General features: G+C 34.6%; 1 protein-coding gene and 1 non-coding gene across 3 annotated transcripts in view; one reads left to right on the top strand and one right to left on the bottom strand.

Moving 5' to 3' along the window:
• ANKRD13C (ankyrin repeat domain 13C) overlaps positions 1–22794 on the bottom strand; it is an 89434-nt gene that overhangs the window by 46079 nt on the left and 20561 nt on the right. For both annotated transcript variants that reach the window (XM_029948237.1, XM_029948236.1), the window contains exons 3-5: positions 7631–7735; positions 4763–4848; positions 3566–3611 (exon numbers count right to left, since the gene is read on the bottom strand). In XM_029948237.1, the coding sequence (XP_029804097.1) occupies positions 3566–3611; positions 4763–4848; positions 7631–7735 (237 nt within the window). The remainder of the gene's footprint in view (positions 1–3565; positions 3612–4762; positions 4849–7630; positions 7736–22794) is intronic.
• Positions 12376–12482, top strand: LOC115300505. The gene has a single exon (XR_003912677.1). It is a non-coding gene; the product is annotated as a U6 spliceosomal RNA (small nuclear RNA).

Below are 22794 nucleotides of genomic sequence, written 5' to 3'. Positions count from 1 at the left end.
TTCCCCCTGAGATCAGGAACACGACAGGGGTGCCCACTCTCACCACTGTTGTTCAACATAGTGCTGGAAGTTCTAGCATCAGCAATCAGACAACAAAAAGAAATAAGAGGCATCAGAATTGGCAAGGAAGAAGTCAAACTTTCCCTTTTTGCAGATGACATGATACTCTACATGGAAAACCCAATCGACTCCACCAGAAACCTTCTGGAACTGATCAATGAATTCAGTAAAGTCGCAGGGGAAGCCCCAAATTCTTGAAATCAAGATCATATCACATGCACAAGTCCATGTAAGAATGTGATATGTATAAGATAAACACATGTATATTTTACAAAACTCAGTGTTTTAAAAATGTGGAATAAATCAACCTCTGTTAGAAAGAAACAAAAAGTTTGGAGAAATTAAAGTCTAGTTTTATAGTTAACTTTTTTTGAAAAAGCAACAATAGTTTCTAATTAACATTAAAGGTATACTACTATATCAATGTCTTTGTTAAATCCTTAGAGGCCATTTAATCCAAAATAATTTCCAGCATTAAAGATAGTTTCCTAGACATCTTATTGTACAAAAGTAAGAAAAGGTAAAGGAACTTTTAAAACTATGGCTTTTCTGCTAAAATGTGCTATAATACGTAATGCTAAATTTGAAGTCATGATTATGATACTATAAATTACTTAACCCTTTTACAGCATATAAAGGACTTCCTTCAAAAAATAATTTCATTTCATCTATACCTAAACAAAATTTGCAATATATGGGGCAGTTATTATTCGCATTTAAAAATGAAGAAACTGAGGGGATCCCTGGCTCCGTCAATGAAGCATGACTCTTGGTTTCAGCTCAGGTCATGATCTCTCATAATTGTGAGATCAAGCCCTGCCAGGCTCCCCACCCAATAGCACGGAGCCTGCTTTGGATCCTCTCTCTGTCCCTTCTCTCTTTCTCTCTCTCTCTCTCTCTCTCTCGCTCAATCAAAATAAATAAATAAATTTAAAATAAAATGAAGAAACTGAGGCCCAGGAAAGACATGTGATTTGCTACATCAAATAGACATGACTTTGATTCCAATTTAAAGCTTTTCTAGATCTAAAAACTTAAGGTGGAATAGTTTAGTTGCCTTCAGATGTGCTATTAACCATGTCTGAGGCTATCTTCAGCCAAACACTAAATATAACAGTATGAAAAAAGGTGTACATGCTCCACTACCTCTAAATTAAACATAATCCTGGAGCTCAATATTTCACTTCCTCTTATTTCTGGGTTGCCTTTTTGTTTTTTTAATATTACAGTTTTAAAAACCATTTTTATTTAGCATTTTATGTTTGCAAAAGGAATTTGTAAGATCTTCCTTCTTCATTTTTTTTAAAGTCCAATGTGGGGCTTGAACTCACAACCCTGAGATTAAGAATCGCATGCTCTACCAACTGAGCCATGCACCGTGATATTCGGAGTTTTGACAATGGAAAGAAACGTGCCTAAACTCTAGAAAAAAGCTTACTAATCAAACCTAACAACAGGGATTATCCAGAGATTTTTAACCCCAAGTGTCTAAATTAAATCTAGCCAATGAGTTTAGTTTTTAGAATTATACATGACATCTAACCACCAGGTGCTAATAGTTTTAACATGAAATCAGTAAAATTTTTGATCACCTATGAAACAGATGTACTGTTTTGCATCAATCCTCAAAGAAGCTATACTTTTAACAAATACTTTAGTGGTTACATCATGAATTTAATTATGCAACATTTATAAATATATTTGTAACTACAGGTATATGCACAACTTCAGCAGTGATTACATCCATTTCTATTTCTTCATATAATTGAAATATTACTTTTATAATATTTTAAAAGGCTCCTGACTGGCTCAGTTAGTTAAGTGTCTGATTCTTGATTTCTGCTCAGGTCATGATCTCACAGTTTTATGAGTTCGAGCCCCATGTTGGGCTCTGCACAGAGCCTGCTTGGGATTCTCTCTCTCTCTGCCCCTCCCCTGCTTGCGCTCTCTGTCTCTCAAAATAAATATACAAACATAAAAAAATTTTTAAATATTTTAAAACATTTGCTCAGCAAGGTAAACTGACTATTTTAGAATTTTAACCAGTAACAGCTTCTAAGAGAATCAGTTACAGAGTCAGTATACTCAAGGGATAACCTTGACTATAAGATCACCAAGCAGAACTATGGTTTCCACAGAAGAAAAGAAAAAAAAAGGCTGGGGGGTAAAACAGTAGTCAGGATTTAAACCAATCTGACTTGGAGTTCTTTTATTATACCAACCTACTAAAACCTTTTTTTCCCTCAGTGTTCTAATAAGACATCTGGGCTTCTGAATGATATATAAAACATAAAGAAAGGCAAGGTAGGCCTACAAAGTAATAAAATCATGTGTGATATTGATAAAACCAAAACTAATCCAATATGCTAGAGGTGTAACAATGTTGGAAAGAACTGATTACATTATAAATCAAAACTTTACATTTAGAGATTAAACATACTAGGAAAACCATAACCTTTCATTCTATATTATGCAACTGTTAAAGTACTTCATCATGAACTAATATGGAATAAATGCCTATGATATATTAAGTAAAAATGCGAAATTGTATAATGCTATAATGGCATCCATAAAAAAACTAATTTTGACGATATATATATACATATATATGTATACACATATATACTTGTGTAAACTTTGAAAAGGATTTGAAAGCATTCATGTGAAACAGTGATTTTTATAGTTGTCAATATATAACTAGTTTTACAGTTATCAGCGAGCATTCAAATATCTTTATATCACAAAAAATGTAGATGCTTTAAAAAACACATGTAAGCTCATTATATTCAAATCTATATACAGATTATATTGTTTTTAAATCTTAAAAAAAAACCCAAATTTAGTTGTTTTAGTAGTTGTTTAATTAGTAAAGGTCACTAGGATCAAACTTCTTATTTAGACACGAAGGTTTTCTCCCTAAATGGACTCAGGTTTAAAATGGGCAGGAGGAAAAGTTACCTCGCCAAGGTAAATCATTAAATGACTGCAAAATATCTAGGGATTAAGGTTTTATAAATAACTGAAAAACTGAAACAGTGTAGATCTAAATAGTATGTTAAGAGAGTAGCTATAAAGTATACAATAAAAATGGTAAGAATTATTGAAAGATGACAAAATATACAAAATCAAATAATGTCAACCAAATTATTTTCATTTAGGGATCTGAGTACTATATTTCAAACATCCTTAAATTAAGTAATCTAATAATCCCATAATTATTATTCTCTTCTTTGAGAATTCCTTATATTTAATTAATATATTTAATTTCATTTTGTTAAAAAAAGATAATTTTCAATCTTAAAAATAAGAGTCTTGAAAGTTATTAATCAAGTTCAGATAAATATTACTACATACAGGGCCTTATAACCATTGTGATGAAAAATATTTAATTTTCCTTAGGGCAAGTAACAAATTGGTTATGTTAACATTTCTATATAATAGCCATTTTTACACTTGAATTTCTGCATGTGCACATATTTTATAGTAAAACTTAGCACACTCTTACCCCAGCTTTGAAAATCCCAGTGAAGTTCCAGATAAAAGTCACCTAGCTGGGAAACAAAATACAAATAATTACTGAATGCACCTTAGTAAGCAGTCCTTATATTTATTGGATATTTTACTTAAAAAAAATCTATATAACTAGAATAGAAAGTAGTTTCAATGTCTGGAGTTAAAGAAAGAATAAAAACATGATTATATCACATGAAATATTATAAAAGCACACATCATTATACTTATCTACAAAGGAAAATATGCACCAACTACACATTTTAGAAGACCATTTTAACCACATAGAAATATCTGAAACTGATAGGTATTTAAATTTACATCAATAAGTAGTCCATTTTCTCAGCAGAGCCAAAATAACAGTAACTATCATTATAAAAATAGCTAATAACTTTAAATGTGTTAAAAAAGTACAAGTTCCAAAATTACTATTTGTGTAGCCTCATAATGGATTAAGAAAATGACACACTAAAAATAGAAACTTTTTTCTATAAAATGGTAACACAAGTTTACTAAATCTGAAATAATATGTCATCTTATGAGACGTATAAAAGTGTCTTTTATTTTTTCAAAGTAGAAGCTAAACAGCAAAGCCTATGACTGTTTAGAAAATGACTGTGATCAAATATTCTCAAAAAAATGCATTGCTTGAGATATAAAAAAAAAAAGGAGGAAACAGTTATCATCATAGGTCTATCTTTCTCCCACAGTTCCTTCAGACATCAAAACTACAGTGTAAGAAAATAAGAGAAAACAAAGCTCTCTTCCTTTTTTGTGCCAGCACACCCAGCTCTTACCATCATGAGGATAATAAGAGTTTTGTTACATAAAGAAGATGTTGTTCCTGCTAGCAGGTAGTGGTTTCAGCTCTTTGGGAATCTTCCAGTCCAAAGGACAAAGTAAATTATTGCCATTAATTATGGCCTACCCCCTCATTCTTAGATCTCTAATCTAATTTACTGAAAATAGTAATTCTTTATCTACTTCCTAGTTCAAAGTAAATGGAACTTCCCTAAAATTAAATTTATATATAATCAGGGTATTTGGTTTTATAATTATTGCTTAATTCAAACAGGATTTTTTACTATTTCTTGACTCTCAATAATCAGTAAGTATTAGGCTGCATTTTAAAAAATGCCTTAAAGTACACTTACCCTTAAGGTACAAAACCACCAAAACAGATATAGCCTACCTCTTTCAGGGCTTTTAATAATCGAGGTCGTTTTTCTTCAACACTTTCCCTGGATTGCTGCTTAAGCTTCCTTAAAAGAGCTGTAACTAAAGTTTAAATTTAAAAAGTTTTAATTTAAAGTAACTTCCACCATGCTAGATTGTTAATTATAGCCCAATTAAAAATATATGTACAAAAAAACTTTTATCATGCTAGAAAACATCACTTGTTTATTATACAAATACACATATAAATATTATAAATAAGTTTAATAAAACTGTTATGAACCCCAAGGAAATTGAGAAGAGACACTTCAACATGAACTTTAGTTTTCCTATTTTTTAATTATCAGTAAGGATTTACCTGAGTGAACCAAGATTTACCAATCTCAGTCAGATGATGCAAAGTTCTGTTGTAACACTGATCTAAAAGAAGATCTCAAAGACAGATCTCAAAAATCCCATTGGATATCACTTATATAAAAATGTAATTACTTTTAAGTATACTGGGTGTATGTGTTCTTTTCTCACTAGAGGCTGTATTCTCACACATCACCACATAGCAAAATATATAAAAATGGATCCTATTTTATCTGTGCAAAGTACTTCTGAGTCTAATAAAACCTGAAGCCCTCCACAGTATTTTCTCAATAGTTCAGATTGAGATTTAGATACATTGCCAAAGTGTAACCCCCGGATTAGCACTTATTAGCTATATGTAAATGTGGACAAGTTCCTTAATTTCAGTTTCTTTTTTTTCATTTGTTAAGTAAAAATAAAATAAAATCTATATGGAATTGATGTGAAGCCTCAATATAAATTGCTTATAAATCTCTGATTTTTCAAATAACATAAATTTTAATGCCTAGAAAGTTTTAATGTAATACAAGTTACCAGGAACTTAAATCATAATATTTAAAATAATTTCAAAGTAAAGACCAATGTAACACCATTAGAAAAACATTCATTTTTTATCATATTAATATTTCTAAATATGTGGCATAAGGGTTGTTAAGTGTATTTTTAAGTTAGCAGTTAAATATTTCTATTTCATGTGATGGTAATAATTTTTTAAAAGCACTGAATAATTATAGATATATAATTATTCAATGACTGGCAATGGAATACTATTCATGATGTGTATCTAAGCCATCACTCTATATAAGGAAATCGCTTTAGTCTGGCACCTTAGCCCGCTTGGCCATCCTGACACCAGAAGGAAATCACTTTAAAAGCAGACCTCAATCTTCTACATTAAAATCCAAGAACTAATTTTCCAAAAAAAAACTCTTTCTTGGCCTACCCAATGGATTGTAATTCCTCAAGAGCAGAGACCATGTTTTCATTCTCTACATCTTACTATATATACATGCTTTATAGTAAGGGGTGCCTACATGGCTCAGTTGATTAAGAGTCCAACTCTTGATTTCAGCTCAGGTCATGAACACGGTTCATGAAATCAAGCCCCTCAATGGGCTCTATGATGACAGCATGGAGTCTGCTTAGGATTCTCTCTCTCCTCTCCCCCTTTTGTTCCTCCCCCATTCACTCTCATGCTCTTTCTCTCTCTCTCTCCCTCTCAAAATAAATAAATAAATACAAACTTAAAAAAATTTTTTTATTGTTTCTCATCCTTTTGGCTAAGATCAAGTGCAAAAAAATACAAGGTTTTATGAAAGCCACAAAAGTCTCAGTGTAAGTCAGAAACCCAGGAATCCATCTGGTTTCCTCTCCATTCTGCTAATGGGTTAGAAACATCAGAGAAAGTTCCTTCAGACTGGTTGCTGCAACTTGGACTTTGTTCTCAGTTTGTTAGATCTGTATATTTTCATCTTTTCCCTGACATAATTCTAGGATTAGTATGGTTTCTTACTTTCATAAGGGTTTCTTGATGTTTTTCCAGAAAGGACAATTGTCAATGGATAACAAAACACATATATACATATATGTAACAACACATATTTAACATATTAATTGTTAAATCATTGCTATTTTATCTCATTAAATCTTAAGCCCCAATGTAACTTGACCATTAAAAGTTTCCCAAAGTGTTCATAAAATCCACAAAGATGTACTATATGGATTAATAAAAGCTAAAACATAAGAGCCCAAAATGTAGCATCAGATAGAACTAAATCCATATAACATTCTGAGTGTTCAATGTTATGCACTTCTTTAATAAAACTGTTTTTTTACTGTTCCTTCCACAAGGCTAGATTTAAATATTTTCAACCTCAAACTGTAAAAGGTTATTACCAGAAAAATAATATTCTTGTTTAGCCAGATTTAAATTTTATAGAATTTTCAACTATTATTGTGCTTGACATAAATAAGACTTGTATGAGTTGGAAAATGTAAACTTAGGTATAGGAGCAGGGAAGGTAGAATAAATGAACACTCTGTATACTGTGAGAAAATATGTAACTTTTTTCTTAATTTTTCAAACACTAAAACAAAAGAGATTTGCTTCCCACTTTCAGCAAAGCCTAACCCAGCAATTAAAGCAAAAAGACAACTGTTATAACACACTGTGATTATTTTCAGTTCCAATTAATGTTCCATATAATTTAGTTGCCAAAAAGAACAGTTGGGTCTCAGTGTTTTTAAAAATCCTTCATACTGAATAAGTAAAACAATGGAAGAACAGCAATAGAGCAGAATACTGTGAAAGGAGAAAAAATAATAACATACTTTTAAAAATATGATTCCTCAATTCTTTTTGTGTACTACCCAATGTTTAAGTTCCTAAGTCATGAATAATTCACATACAAGTTATAAATAACTACACACATTTAATAAGATGAAAAGTTACAATAAATGAAAATTATGTCAAATGAAATCACTTTATATCTTTAGAATATATATTGACATCATAATTTATGTTGCTTACTCATCTGTCTATCTCCATAGCTGATGGCTTCCGCCAGCGGGCTCCATCCCTGAGCATTTTTCACCTTTACTGGAGCATTGTGAGCCAAAAGTAAATGGGCACATTCTGAAACATAAAGTGGTAACAATATAAAAATCATGCAATTTTTTAAATCTCTAAATATAAAAATAATTTAGGAATTTAAGAAACAAATTTAAGGGGCGCCCGGGTGGCTCAGTTGGTTGAGCATCCAACTTCGGCTCAGGTCATGATCTCACGGTTCATGAGTTCAAACCCCACATTGGACTCTGTGCTGACAGCTCAGAGCCTGGAGTCTCTTGGGATTCTGTGTCTCCCTCTCTGCCCTTCCCCACTTGCGCTCTGTCTCTGTCTCTCAAAAAAAAAAAAAAAAAAAAAAAAAAAGAAAGAAAAAGAAAAAGAAATTTAACATAAATAGATCTAGAAAAATAATTTTTAAAAGCCCAAAATATCTAAACAAGATTATTGCCGATCCTCAGATTCAAGAAGTATCCATTCTATTACTTAAAAATAAAGTGGATCTCTCTACAAGGGAGTATTATGCTCCTTAATAATTGTTCCCAAGAGTATTTTGAAAATACTTCCATAATCTAAAATATAACAGATCCCCAAAAGTAACATACATCAAAATATCTACTAATAAAAATCAAAAGAAAACTTGTATGTATGAAATGTCAAAAGGAAACTTCCTAATTTATTTCAGAAAAAAAATGTGCTTTCAAAAAGGGCCAGTAATATTTCCATAAACACTTATTTTCAAATGTTACAATTTTTTTTTACTTCAGAATAACACCCAAGAGAGGGAGAAAAGTCTGTTTATGATTACAAGGCCAAATCTGGACAGTCTTTTTATATAAATGTTTATATATTTTTGAGAGACAGAGAATCCAAAGCAGGCTCCACACTATCAGCATAAAGCCTGACCTGGGACTCGAACTCATGAACCCTGAGATCTTGACCTGAGTTGAAGTCCAACATTTAACCAACTGAGCCACCCAGGTACTCCTGGAGAGTCTTTCCAGTAGTCAAAAGAAATCTAAGGGACAGACCTTTCTATAGGTTGAGGATATGCTTCTTAAAAAGTAGAAATAAAAAGTATATTAACAGGCAAAAAATTAAAAACTAAGGCTCATGGGAAATTTAGGATGGCTATCCATTCCAAATTTACTAAATGAACAATTCATTCAATCAATCAATCAATCAATCATTCAGCAAATATTTACTAAGTTCCTGTTATATGCCATTTCTAAGCACTAAATCTTGGATATAAGCAGTAAGAAAAAAAGATAAGGTCTTGCTTTCAGAGAGCTATATCCTGGGTGCCTGGGTGGTTCAGTCAGTTGAATGTTCAACTCAATTTTGGCTTGTGTCATGATCTCACAGTTTTGTGAGTTCAAGACCTGCACTGGGCTCGGCGCTGGCAGAGCAATACCTGCTTGAGACTCTCCGGCTAGTCCTCTGTCTCTCTCAAAATAAATAAATAAACTTAAAAAAAAGTGAGACAGCTTACATCCCTCATTAGAGGAAAATAAGTAAACTAGTAAGGAAAAAAATTGGAATAACTATAATAAATTTTATTATAATAAAGTAAAATAAATATAGAAATTTCAGAGAGGAACCTAAGAACATTTGTAGCAGTATATAAGAAGACATGTACAAGAATGTTTATCTTAGCAGTTTATAATGGCAAATACACTGGAAACTAAGTGAATATCCATCCTAGGGGAATGACTGATTAATAGGATGCATCTACACAACTAGAGTAATATACAGCCATTTTTAAAGAATAATGTCATATCACTAGGACAAAGCAACTAGGCTTTGTGTTTCTAATGTGATACACTATATAGTTCATAATGTCACCTATGTAGTATTTTGTCCAGAAATGTTTAACTTGAATCTAATTCAAGCCTTGATAGCTAATTTTCAATTTGAAGAAAGATACAACATAAGGAATAAGTTAAATTACATCATGAGAAAATAATCAGGCAAATCTGAGATGAGGAACGTTCTACAAACTGACTGAGCATGCTATTCAAAACGAGAAAAAAGAAGAAAGAAAAAGTAGGCAAATTTTTCTATATTAAAATAATGTAACATAACAACCAAATGCAATAAGTAAACCTCAACTGAGTCTTGATTCAACATAAAGCACATATAAAAGACATTTTTGGAACAATTAAAAAATTTAAATATGGTTAGATATTAGAGATTATAACAATATTAATATTCTTAAGTGTTAATATTGTGGTTATGAAAGAGAATGTCTTTATTCTTAGAGATGCATGCTAAGGTATATGAGGGTAAAATGTGATGATTTCTATGTCAAACTTTCAAATGAAACAGAAAAAATAATATATGTAACACTAAGAAAGATAAAGCAAATCTGACAAAATGTTAAGAACTACTGAACCTAGGTACAGAGTATTTAATTGATCATCTTTCATTGTGATCATCTTTCTGTTTTTCTGTATATATGAAATTTTTCATAATGAAGTACTGAAAGAAAAAAGAATGGAAACAAGACAAATTTTTATTTTGTTTAGTTTTTTAAGTGAGCTCTACACCCAACGTGAGACTTGAACTCAGGACCCTGAGATCAGAAGTCACATGCTCTACTCAATGAGCCAGGCAGGCACCTTAAAAGACACATGTTCAAAAAGGAATGAACTCAAGACATCCCAACAGATATAAAAGAATGTCCACGTTGTTCTGCTGAATGATATCATGAATCTGCTCAATGTAGAAGTATATTATGATCCCATTTTTTAAAAAGTTACTTAAATAATTATCTATATAAGTGTGTGTTTAGATTCACATACACTTTTATATATAATAATAAGCATAGGGATAAGTATGGAAGAATATCCAGCAGGTTGCTAGCATGTTTACTGAAAGAAGGGAGGTAAGAGGGGCAGAAGCTAAGATGGCAGACCTAGGTTTGCCTCATCCCTCCAACACAACTAGATAACTATCAAATCATTCTAAATACCAAGAAATTGTCCTTAGGACTGAAAGAAAACATTGCACAACTAGATGGGGGAGGAAGGCCATTATCGAGAAAGGTAGGCTAGAAGGGAGTGCCATGATCTATTCAACATGCAAAATGGGAAAAATCTACAGAGAAGAATACTCTATCCAGCAAGGCTATCATTCGGAAGGAGAAATAAAGAGCTTCCCACATAAACAAAGGAATTCATGAACACGATATCAGCCCTACAAGAAATGTTCAAAAGGATGCTTTGAGTGGGAAGGAAAGACCAAAAGTCACACAGACTAGAAAGGAACAGAGAAAATCTCTGGAAATCATGACAAAACAAGTAATAAAACGACACTAATACATATCAAGAATCACTCTGAAATTAATGGACTAAACGCTCCAATAAAAAGATACAGGATGTCATAATAGATTAAAAAAAACAACACCCATCTATATGTCGCCTACAAGAGACTCGTTTTAGAGCTATAGACACCTGCAGAATGAAAATGAGGGGACAGAGAAACATTAATCATGCAAATGGTTGTCATAAGAAAGCAAGAGTAACAATACTTACATCAAACTACATTTTTTTATGTTTTATTTTTTTATTTTGAGAGAGAGAGAGAATGAATTTCAAGCAGGCTCTGTGCTCCCAGCACACAGCCCAACACAGGACTCTAATTCACGAACCAGGAGATCATGACCTGATCTGAAATGAAGAGTCAAACACTCAACTGACTGAGCCACCCAGGTACCCCCAAGCTATACTTTAAAACAAAGACTGTAACCAGAGATGAAGAAAGGCACTACGCCATAATAAAGGGGACTATCCAATAAAAAGATCTAACAATTAAAATATTTATGCCCCCAAACTGGAAACACCCAAACACCCAAATAGATAAAACAATTACTAACAAACAAAAGAGGTGCCTGGATGGCTCAGGTGGTTAAGCATCCAACCCTTGATTTTAGCTCACATCATGATCTCACAGTTCAAGGTCTGAGCCCCATGTCAGACTGCACTGACAGTGCTCAACTGCTTGATATTCTCTCTCTCTTTCTCTCTCTCTCTCTCTCTCTCTCTCTCTCCCACCCTCCCTCCCTCCCTCTTTCTCTCTCCCTCCCTCTGTCCCTCTCAGGCTCATATTTCTGCTGTCTCTCTCAAAATAAATAAATAAACTTAAAAAAATTAACAAACATAAAAGAACTCATGAATAATAGTACAATAATAGTAAGCAACTTTAATACCCCACTTACATCAATGAATAGATCATCTAAGCAGAAAACCAACAAGGAAATACTAGTTTTAAATGAAACACATAAAAATGGCAGAATAAATCAACTAAACCAGGAGCCAATTCTTTGAAAAAAGTAATAAAAATAAAAATATTAATTTAAAAATTAAAATTAAGAAAAATTAATAAAATCTTGCCAGACTTATCAAAAAAAAGGACCCAAATGAATAAAATCCCAAGAGAGAGAAGAGAAATAACAACCAACACCACAGAAATACAATTATAAGAGAATATTATGAAAAATTATATGCCAACAAATCAGACTATCTGGAAGAAATGGAAATTTTTAAAAACATATTAACTACTAAAACTAAAACAGGAAGAAACTTTGAACAAACTCATAAAAAGGAAAGAAATTGAATCATTAATCAAAAATCACCCAAAAACAAAAGTCCAGGGCCAGATGGCTTCACAGGGGAATGCTAACAAACATTTAAAGAAGAGTTAACACCGTGCTCGCTTCGGCAGCACAGATACTAAAATTGGAACGATACAGAGAAGATTAGCGTGGCCCCTGCGCAAGGGTGACACGCAAATTCGTGAAGAAGAGTTAATACCTATTCTTCTCAAACTATTCCATAAAAATGGAAATGGAAGGAAAACCTCCAAACTCATTTGGAGGCCAGCATTACCCTGATTCCAAAACCAGACTTATCAAAAGTTCAAAAGAACTACAGGCCAATATCCCTGATGAACATGGATGCAAAAATTCTTGAAAAGATACCAGCAAATCAAATCTGATTAAAAGAATCAGTCACCATGATCAAGTGGGATTTATTCCTGGACTATAAGAGTAGTTCAAATCAATCATGTTAATAAAAGAAAGGATAAAAACCATATGATCCTCTCATTAGATAGAGAAAAAGCATTTGACAATATCCATTCATGATAAAAACCTTCAACAAAATAGAGATAGAGGGAACATACCTCAACATAGTAAAAGCCATATATGAAGATTCCATAGCTGACATCATCCTCAATGGGAAAAACATGAGAACTTTCCCTCTATGGCCATGAACAAGACAGGGATGTCCGCTCTCACCACTGAAAGTACTCACCTCAGCAATCAGACAACAAAAAGAAATAAAAGGCATCTAAATTGGCAAGAACAAAGTCAAACTTTCACTATTTGCTGATGACAGGATACTCTACATAGAAAACCCAAATCTTGCTAGAACTGACACATGAATTCAGTAAAGTCGCAGGATACAAAATCAACATACAGAAATCTGTTCCATTTCTGTGTACCAATAATGAAGCAGCACAAAGAGAAATCAAGGAATCAATCCCATTTATAATTGCACCAAAAACCATAAGACAACTAGGAATAAACCTAACCAAAATGGTAAAATATCTGTACTCTGAAAATTTTAACACTGATGAAAGAAATTGAAGAAGACACAAAGAAATGGAAAGACAATCCATGCTCATGGACTGGAAGAACAAATACTGTCAAAATGTCTATATCACCCAAAGCAATCTACACATTTAATGCAATCCCTATCAAATTACCACCAGCATTTTTCACAGAGCTAGAACAAACAATCCTAAAATTTGTAATGAAACCACAGAAGACCTCAAATAGCCAAAGCTATTTGAAAAGCAAAACTGGAGGCATCACAATTTTGAACCTCAAGTTATATTACAAAACTGCAGGGATCAAGACAGTATGGTACTGGCATAAAAACAGACACATAGATCAATGGAATGAACAAACCCCCCCCCAAAAAAAAGACCCACAACTATATGGTCAACTAATCTTTGACAAAGCAGGAAAGAAGACCCAATGGAAAAATGACAGTGTCTTCAACAAATGGTGTTGGGAAAACTGAACAGCAACATGCAAAAGAATGAAAACTAGACTACTTACACCATACACAAAAATAAATCCAAAACGGATGAAAGAACCAAATGTGACACAAGGCACCATCAAAATCCTAAAGGAGAATGTAGACAGAAACCTCTTTGACATCAGCCACAGCAACATCTTACTAGACCTGTGTCCAGAGGCAAGGGAAACAAAAGCAAAAATGAACTATTGGGATGTTATCAAGATAAGAAGTTTCTGTGCAGGGAAGGAAACAATCAACAAAAATATGGAATCAGAGAAGATATCTGCAAATGACATATCTGATAAAGGGTTATATCTAAAACCTAAAAGAACTTATCAAACCCAACACCCAAAAAACAAATAATCCAGTTAAGAAATGGGCAGAAGACATGAATAGACATTTTCCCAAAGAAGACATCCAGATGGCCAACAGACACATGAAAAGATGCTCATCATCACTCATCATTAGGGAAATATAAATCAAAACTATAATGAGACTACTTCATACCTGTCAGAATGGCTAAAATTAGCAACACAGGAAACAACAGATGTTGATAAGGATTTGGAAAAAGGGAAACCCTCCTTCACTATAGGTGGGGCCACAAAACTGGTGCAGCCACTCTGGAAAACAATATGGAGTTTCCTCAAAAGGTTAAAACAAAACCTACCCTATGATCCAGCAATTCCAAGACTAGATATTTACTCAAAGGATACAAAAATACTAATTCAAAGGCATACGTGCCCCCCAATTTTGTAGCAACATTATCAACAATAACCAAATTATGGAAAAAACCCAAATGCCCACTGACTGATAAATGGATAAAGGAGATGTGATATGTATATACGTATATATGCACACACATGCACAATGGGAATATTACTCAGTCATCAAGAAGAATTTAATCTTGCCATATGCAATGACATGGATGGAGCGAGAGACTATTACGCTAAGCGACGTAAGTCAGTCAGAGAAAGACAAATACCATATGATTTCACTCATATGTGGAATTTAAGAAACAAGAGAGATGAACATAGGGGGAAAACAAGAAAGAGGCAAATCACAACTACAGAGAATAAATTAAGGGTTACTGGACAGTGGGATGAGTTAAATGGGTGATGGTATTGAGGAGGGCACTTGTTCTGATGACCACTAGGTATTGTGCATAAGTGTTAAACCACTAAATTCTATACCTGAAACAATATTGCACTCTATGTTAACTAACTGGAACAAATGAAAACTTGAAGAAAACTGAAAAGAAAGAATTTTTTCCAGCTAAAAAATTTTTTATAAATAAACAAGTAAGTAAACTGGATTCTCCCTTCAGGAAACCTACCATCATGGAGTTTTATGCAAATAAGTGTGCATACGTGCACATATAAAGAAGTTAGAGGAACATAAACATGGATAGAGATCTATAGACTTGTACAATTATTTCACAATAACCTTTTGAATGAAAAGAAAACTATAGCATAGTACTGCATATAATGATTCAACTTCAGTAAAAACAAACTAATCTCGTGTTACATAAAAAAGAAGAAAGATGTGCAAGGATACCCACTAGGCTATTTTTTTTAAGTCATTTATATTTTGAGAGAGAAAGTTGGGGAGGGCAAGGAGAGAGTGAGACAGAGCGAGAGCGAGAGCAAAAGTGAATCCCAAGCAGTCTCCACACTGTCAGCATAGAGCCCAGTGTGGGGCTTGAACTCATCAACTGTGAGCGAATGAGCAGAAACCAAAAATGGACATTTAACTGACTGAGCCACTCAGGCAAACCAACTAGACTATTAATGTTAATTATATCAGATCCACACTAGTGGGATCCTTTAAGACATAGGGTTTTGAATCCTAGCCAAGCACCTAGGAGGCATAGGAGACTGTGGAGCAGGACATGCTGGCCTACCTGTACTGCTCTCTCTGTGCGGACTACCTGAAGAGTGTGGTTTGGGACACCTGGTCTGGGAAGGAGAGACTGGGGTGTCACCATTTTTCTCCCCATCGCCAACATGGTGGGGCTTTAGGGAACAGGAAAGTAGCCCCCAGTGGAGGTGGGCTCTGCTTACACCAAACCCTGCCCCTCCATTACTGGCAAGTGCTTATCTACCAGAGGGACTGACACTGACCAGAGTGAGACTGACACTGACCAAACCAGACAGCGTGTCCTCCAGACCAGCACAGCCAATGGTTCCAAGGCACCAAGAGACAACTACCCTGTGGTGTTGCAACTTCTGATTTGATTTTGGGTTAATTCTTATTCTATATATATTTTTCTTCTTTATTTCTGTCTTTCTTTCTCTTTTCTGATTGTCTGTTTAATCAGGAATTTTTATTCTATTCCTTTAACACCTTGTCTGTATCTCCCTCTTCTTTATTTTCCTCCCTCTTTCTGGATTAAACCTTAGAGTATCTTTGATTCTCTGTCTGGTTTTTTTTCCCCCATGCCTATCATTTCTCTCTTTGTATGGAATAAGGCTTCTTCCACCTTCTCCTTTTCCATTTTATTCCAGAGTTATTTCAAGGACCAAATCAAAGCACACCTGGTGGAAGGTCAAACTCACCACTATGAGTATGGAGATAAGACAACCAGAGACACAACAGGGTGCATGCAACAACACACTCCAAAAACACTTCCTAAAGGGCCAGGCCCTGGACACTGTATGACCCCCTTTTTATATAGTAGTACTCACAGGTGCAAGATACATAACAAGCTATTAAAACATGTAAAAGACAGAAAACTAGTCAGAATGACGAAATAGAAGAATTGCCCTCAAAAGACATTACAGAAGGAAACGAGCTAGAAAATTGCTCAAAACAAATATAAACAATATATCTGAACAAGAGTTTTGAACAGTCCTAAGACTAACAGCTGGGCTTGACAAACAAGAAACAGCAGAGAATCTACTGCTACAGAGATCAAGGATCTAAGAAATAGTTACAACAAATTAAGAAATGCTGTAAATGAGATACAAAATAAACTAGATGCAGTGACAGCAAAGATGGAGGAAGCAGAGGGGATAACAGTGAAATAGAAGATAAAATTATGGAAAATGATGAAGCTAGGAAAAAGAGGGACAGGAACTTACTAGACCATGAAAGGAGAATTAGAGACTTAAGTGATTCAATAAAATGTAATAATATACATATACTAGGGGTTCCAAAAAAAGAGAAAATGAAAGGGACAGAAGGTTTATTTAAAGAAATTAGAGCTGAGAACTTTCCTAATCTGGGAAAGGAAGCAGACATTCAAGTTTAGGAGGCACAGAGAACTCCCTTCAAAATCAAAAAAAAACAAGTCAACACCATGACATATCATAGTGAAACTGGCAAAATGCAAAGATAGATAAAGAATTCTGAAAGCAGCTAGGGACAAACAGGCCTTAACCTACAAGGGGAGACACACAAGGTTAGTAGCAGAGCTGTCCACTGAAACTTGGCAGGCCAAAAGGAGTGGCAGGAAATATTCAATGTGCTGAATAGGAAAAATATGCAGCCAAGAATCCTTTATCCAGCAAGGCTGTCATTCAGAATAGAAGGAGAGATAAAGGCTTTCTCAGACAAAAACTAAACGAGTTTATGACCACGAAACCAGCCCTGCAAAAGATCCTAAGGGGGACTCTGTGAGTAGAAAGCAGCAAAGACTACAAAGGACCGGAGACATCACCACAAGCATAAAAACTACAGAAAGCACAATGCCACTAAATCCATATCCTTCAATAATCACTCTGAACATAAATGGACTAAAGGCCCCAATAAAGGACATACGGTATCAGAATGGATAAAAGAACAAGATCCATCTATATGTTGCCTACAAGAGACTCACTGCAGACCTGAGGACACCTGCAGATTGAAAATGAGGGAATAGAGAACCATCTATCATGCTACTGGATGTCAAAAGAAAGCTCGAGTAGCCATACTTAGATCAGACAAACTAGATTTTTAAAGCAAAGACTATAACAAGAGATGAAGAAAGGCATTATATCAGAATAAAGGGGTCTATCCATTAAGGAGAGCTAATAATTATAAATGTTTATGACCCTAACATGAAAGCACCCAAATACATAAATCAATCACAAATAAACCAAACTTCTCGATAATAATAGTGTGATTATAAGTAATTTTTAATATTCCACTTACAGCAATGGACAGATCATCTAGGCAGAAAATCAGTAAGGAAACATGGCTTTGAATGACACACTGGACCAGATACACATAACAGATATATTTAGAACCTTTCATCCAAGAATACACTTCTCAAGTGCACATGGAACATTCTCCAAAACTGATCACATACTGGGCCACAAAATAGCCCTCAAAAATATAAAAGGATTGAGATCATACCGTACTTATTTTCAAATCACAACAGTATGAAACATGAAGTCAACCACGAGAAAAAATTTGGAAAGCCTCCAAATACATGGAGGTCAAAGAACGTGCTACTAAGAAATAAATAGGTCAAGAAAGAAATTAAAGAAATTAAAAACATATGGAAGCAAATGAAAAGGAAAACATGACAGTCCAAAACCTTGGGATACAGGAAAGGCAATCCTAAGAGGAAAATACATTGCAATCCAGGCCTATCTCAAGAAACAAGAAAGATCCCAAATACAGAACTTAACCTCATACTTAAGGAACTAGAAAAAGAGCAACAAAGAAAGCCCAAAGCCAGCAGAAGAGAAAAAATAAAGATTAGAGCATAAATAAACAATATGCAATACAGAAAAACAGTACAACAAATCCATAAATCAAAGAGCTGATTTTCTGAAGGAATAAAAAAATTGATAAACCCCTAGACAGACTTCTCCCAAAGGACCCAAATAGAAAAAATCATAAATGAAAGAGGAGAGATCACAACCAACACCACAGAAATACAAACAAGAGAATACTATGAAAAATTATATACAAACAAACTGGATAATCTGGAAGAAATGGACAAACGTCTAGACAGCCACAAATTACCAAAACTCAAACAGGAAGAAACAGAAAATTTGAACAGACCCATAACCAGTGAAGAAATTAAATTGGTTATCAAAAAAATCTCCCAACAAATAAGAGTCCTGGGCCAGATCTTCCCAGGGGAATTCTACCAAACATTTAATGCAGAGTTAATACATATTCTTCGCAAGCTGTTCAAAAAACAGAAATGGAAGAAAAGCTTCCAGACTCATTCCATGAAGCCAGCAGTACCTTGATTCCCAAATCAGACAAAGACCACACTAAAAAGGTGAATTACAGGCCAATATCTCTGATGAAAATGGATGCAAAAAAATCTCAACAAGATACTAGAAAACTGAATTCAACAGTATACCACAATTAAGTGGGATTCATTACCCGTCTGCAGGGCTGGTTCAATATTTGCAAAACAATCAATGTGATACACCACATTAACAGAAGAAAGGATAAAAACCATATGATCCTGTCGATATATACAGAAAAAGCATTTGAAAAAATATAGCAACCTTTCTTAAGAAAAATAACCTTCAAGAAAGTTGGGATAAAAGGAACATACCTTAACATCAAAAAAGTCATATACGAAAGGCCCACAACTAATATCATCCTCAATGGGGAAAAACAGAGCTTTCCCCTTGAGATCAGCAACACCACAGGGATGTACACTCTTACCAGTGTTCTTTAACACAGTGTTAGAAGTCCTAGCCTCCCAATGATAAAGAATGAAATCTGGCCAATTTTAGCAAAATGGATGGACCTGGAGGGAGTCATGCTAAGCGAAATAAGTCAGGCAGAGAAGGACAAATACCATATGTTTTCACTCATAGGTCTAGCATGAGAAACCTAATAGGGGACCATGGGAAGGGTAAAGGGGAGAAAAAGAGTTGGGGAGAGGGAGTGAGGCAAATCATGAGAGACTTTTGAATGCTGAGAAAAAACTGAGGGCTGAGAAGGGAGAGGGGAAGGGGAAGGTGGTGATGGTCGTGGAGAGGGGCACTTGCAAGGAAGAGCACTGGGTGTTATATGGAAACCAACTTGGTAATAAACTATTTAAATTTTTTAAAAAATTAAAAAGAAAAAGTTGTCCCAGCCTCAGCAATCAGACAACAAAATGAAGTAAAAGGCATCTAAACTGGCAAAGGAGAAGTCAAACTTTCACTCTTCTCATATGACACGATACTCTACACGGAAAACCTGAAAGACTCCACCAAAACACTGCTAGAACAAATATACAAATTTAGCAAAGTTGCAGGATATAAAATCAATGTACAGAAATCAGTTGCATTTCTATATACCACTAGTGAAGCAACAGTAAAAGATATCAAGGAATTAATCCCATTTACAATTGCACCAAGAACCATAAAATACCAAGGAATAAACCTAACCAGAAGAGGTAAAAGATCTGTACACAGAAAACTACAGTAAGCTTCTGAAAGAAACTGAAGAAGACACAAAGAAATGGAAAACCATCCCACGCTCATGGACTGGAAAACCAATACTACCCAAAGCATTCTATCTACACAGAGCTAGAACAAATAATCCTAAAATTTGTATGGAACCACAAAAGACCCTGAATAGTCAAAGTAATGTTAAAAAAGAAAACCAAAGCAGGCGATATCACAATCCCAGACTTTAGCCTCTACTACAAAGCTGTCATCATCAAGACAGTATGGTATTGGCACAAAAACAGACACACAGACCAATGGAATAGAATAGAGAACCCAGAATCGGACCCATAAATGTATGGTCAATTAATCTTTGACAATGCAGGAAAGAGTATCCAATGGAAAACAGACAGTCTCTTTAGCAAATGGTGCTGGGAGAATTGGACAGCAACATGCAGAAGAATGAAACTGGGCCACTTTCTTACACTATGCACAAAAATAAACTCAAAATGGATGAAAGACCTAAATATGAGACAGGAAACCATCAAAATCCTAGAAGAGAAAATAGGCAACAACCACTCTGACCTCACCTGCAGCAACTTCTTACTTGACATATCTCTAAAGGCAAGGGAAATAAAAGCAAAAATGAACTATTGGGACCTCATCAGGATAAAAAGCTTCTGTATGGCAAATGAAAGAATCAGCAAAACTAAAAGTCAACCAACAGAATGGGAGAGGATATTTGCAAATGACATATCAAATAAAGGGTTAGTATCAAAACTTACCAAACTCAACACCTGAAAAACAAATAATCCAGGGAAGAAATGGGCAGAAGATATGAATAGACACGTTCCCAAAGAAGATATCCAAATGACTAACAGACACATGAAAAGATGCTCAACATCATTCATCATCAGGGAAATACAAATCAAAACCACATTGAGATCCACCTCACACTGGTCACAGTGGCTAAAATTAAGAACTCAAGGAAACAACAGATGTTGGCAAGAACGTAGAGAAACAGGAACCCTCTTGCACTGTTGGTGGGAATACAAACTGGTGCAGCCACTCTGGAAAACAATGTGGAGGTTCCTCAAAAAACTAAAAATAGAATTATCCTATGACCCAGCAAAAGCACTACTAGAATTTATCCAAAGGATACAGGAGTACTGATTCATAGGGGCACATGTCCCCCAGTGTTCATAGCAGTGCTATCAACAAGAGCCAACTTATGGAAAGAGCCAAATGTCCATAAACTGATAAATGGGTAAAGAAGATGTGGTATATTTATACAATGGAATACTACTTGGCGATAAAAAAGAATGAAACCTTGCCATTTGCAACAACATTGATGGAACTGAAGGGTATTATGGGGAGTGAAATAAGCCAGTCAGAAAAAGACAGGTATCATATGTTTTAACTCATATGTGGAATTTAAGAAATTTAACAGAAGACCACAGGGGAAGGGAAGGAAAAATAAATTACAAACAGAAAGGGAAACAAAGCATAAGAGACTCTTAAGTACAGGGGCACCTGGGTGGCTCAGTAGGTTAAGCATCCGACTTCGGCTTAGGTCATGATCTCACAGTCCGTGGGTTTGAGCCCCACATCGGGCTCTGTGCTCTCAGCTCAGAGCCTGAAGCTTGCTTCAGATTCTGTGTCTCCCTCTCTCTCTGCCCCTACCCCGCTCACTCTCTGTCTCGGTCTCTCAAAATAAAATAAAGACATAAAAAAAAAAAATTTTTTTTAAAGAGACTCTTAAGTACAGAGAATAAACCAAGGGTTGTTGGGGTGGGTGGTTGGGGGAGCGGGAAAAATGGGAGTAGGGCATTTAGGAGGGCACTTTTAGGATGAGTACTGGGTATTGTATGTAAGAGATGAATCATGGGAATCTACTCCTGAAGCCAGGAGCACACTGTATACACCGTATGTTAGCCAGCTTGACAATAAATTATCTTTTTGAAAAATGCCTTAATGCAACAAAGCAGCTGGGCCTTGAGGAATCTGGATAAAATGGAATTATGAGGAACAGAAATCACATACAAATAAACTAAATTTATAAAGGTAATACGATACAAAGAGAGAGAATAGGAAATAGGACAGTGGAAACAAAAGAGAACATCTAGAGGGTCTCTTATGAGAATAAGAAATCATACTAACCCTAGAGTTACTTCAGGGAAAAAATTAAAAACTGCAGATCCAAAAGGATGAATTAAAAGTTGAAGCAACTGGTCTGAAGAACCTTTCTGTGATGTCTAACCAAAAGGATAGAGAAGATTTTTCTATTTATCTTCTAAAGATTTCTGAAACCTTCTATAAGTATAATGTTCTGTCCATTTCAATTCAAATCCATAATTCAACAACTTCCCAGCCTTGAAGACCAACATTGTCAACAGACCCAGAAAATCAGAAAAAAATCAAATTTCAATGGTGAAAAGAATGGTTATTAAGTTAAGATGAATGAGAGAAGTAAAGTAAAGTGTAAAAGTCCTAGGGTAGCTCTCTTTAAATCAATCAACAAATATTGTTAGGTGCCCTGAGTATTTTTACTGTGTTTACAAGCAAGTAAACAAACAGCAAGCATTCCTTCAACAATGAAATCAGTAAAGGTATAGTACATTTCTCTCCAAAGAAGACAAAATGGAGTGGCATAGAATGAACAATAGTACCATGCAAAATTAATTTACAGAATTAATAAGGTAAGAGTTAT

The sequence above is a fragment of the Suricata suricatta genome, chromosome 8, assembly GCF_006229205.1.
Source record: "Suricata suricatta isolate VVHF042 chromosome 8, meerkat_22Aug2017_6uvM2_HiC, whole genome shotgun sequence".
NCBI lineage: Eukaryota > Metazoa > Chordata > Mammalia > Carnivora > Herpestidae > Suricata > Suricata suricatta.
This window is presented reverse-complemented; position numbering and strand designations above follow the sequence as displayed.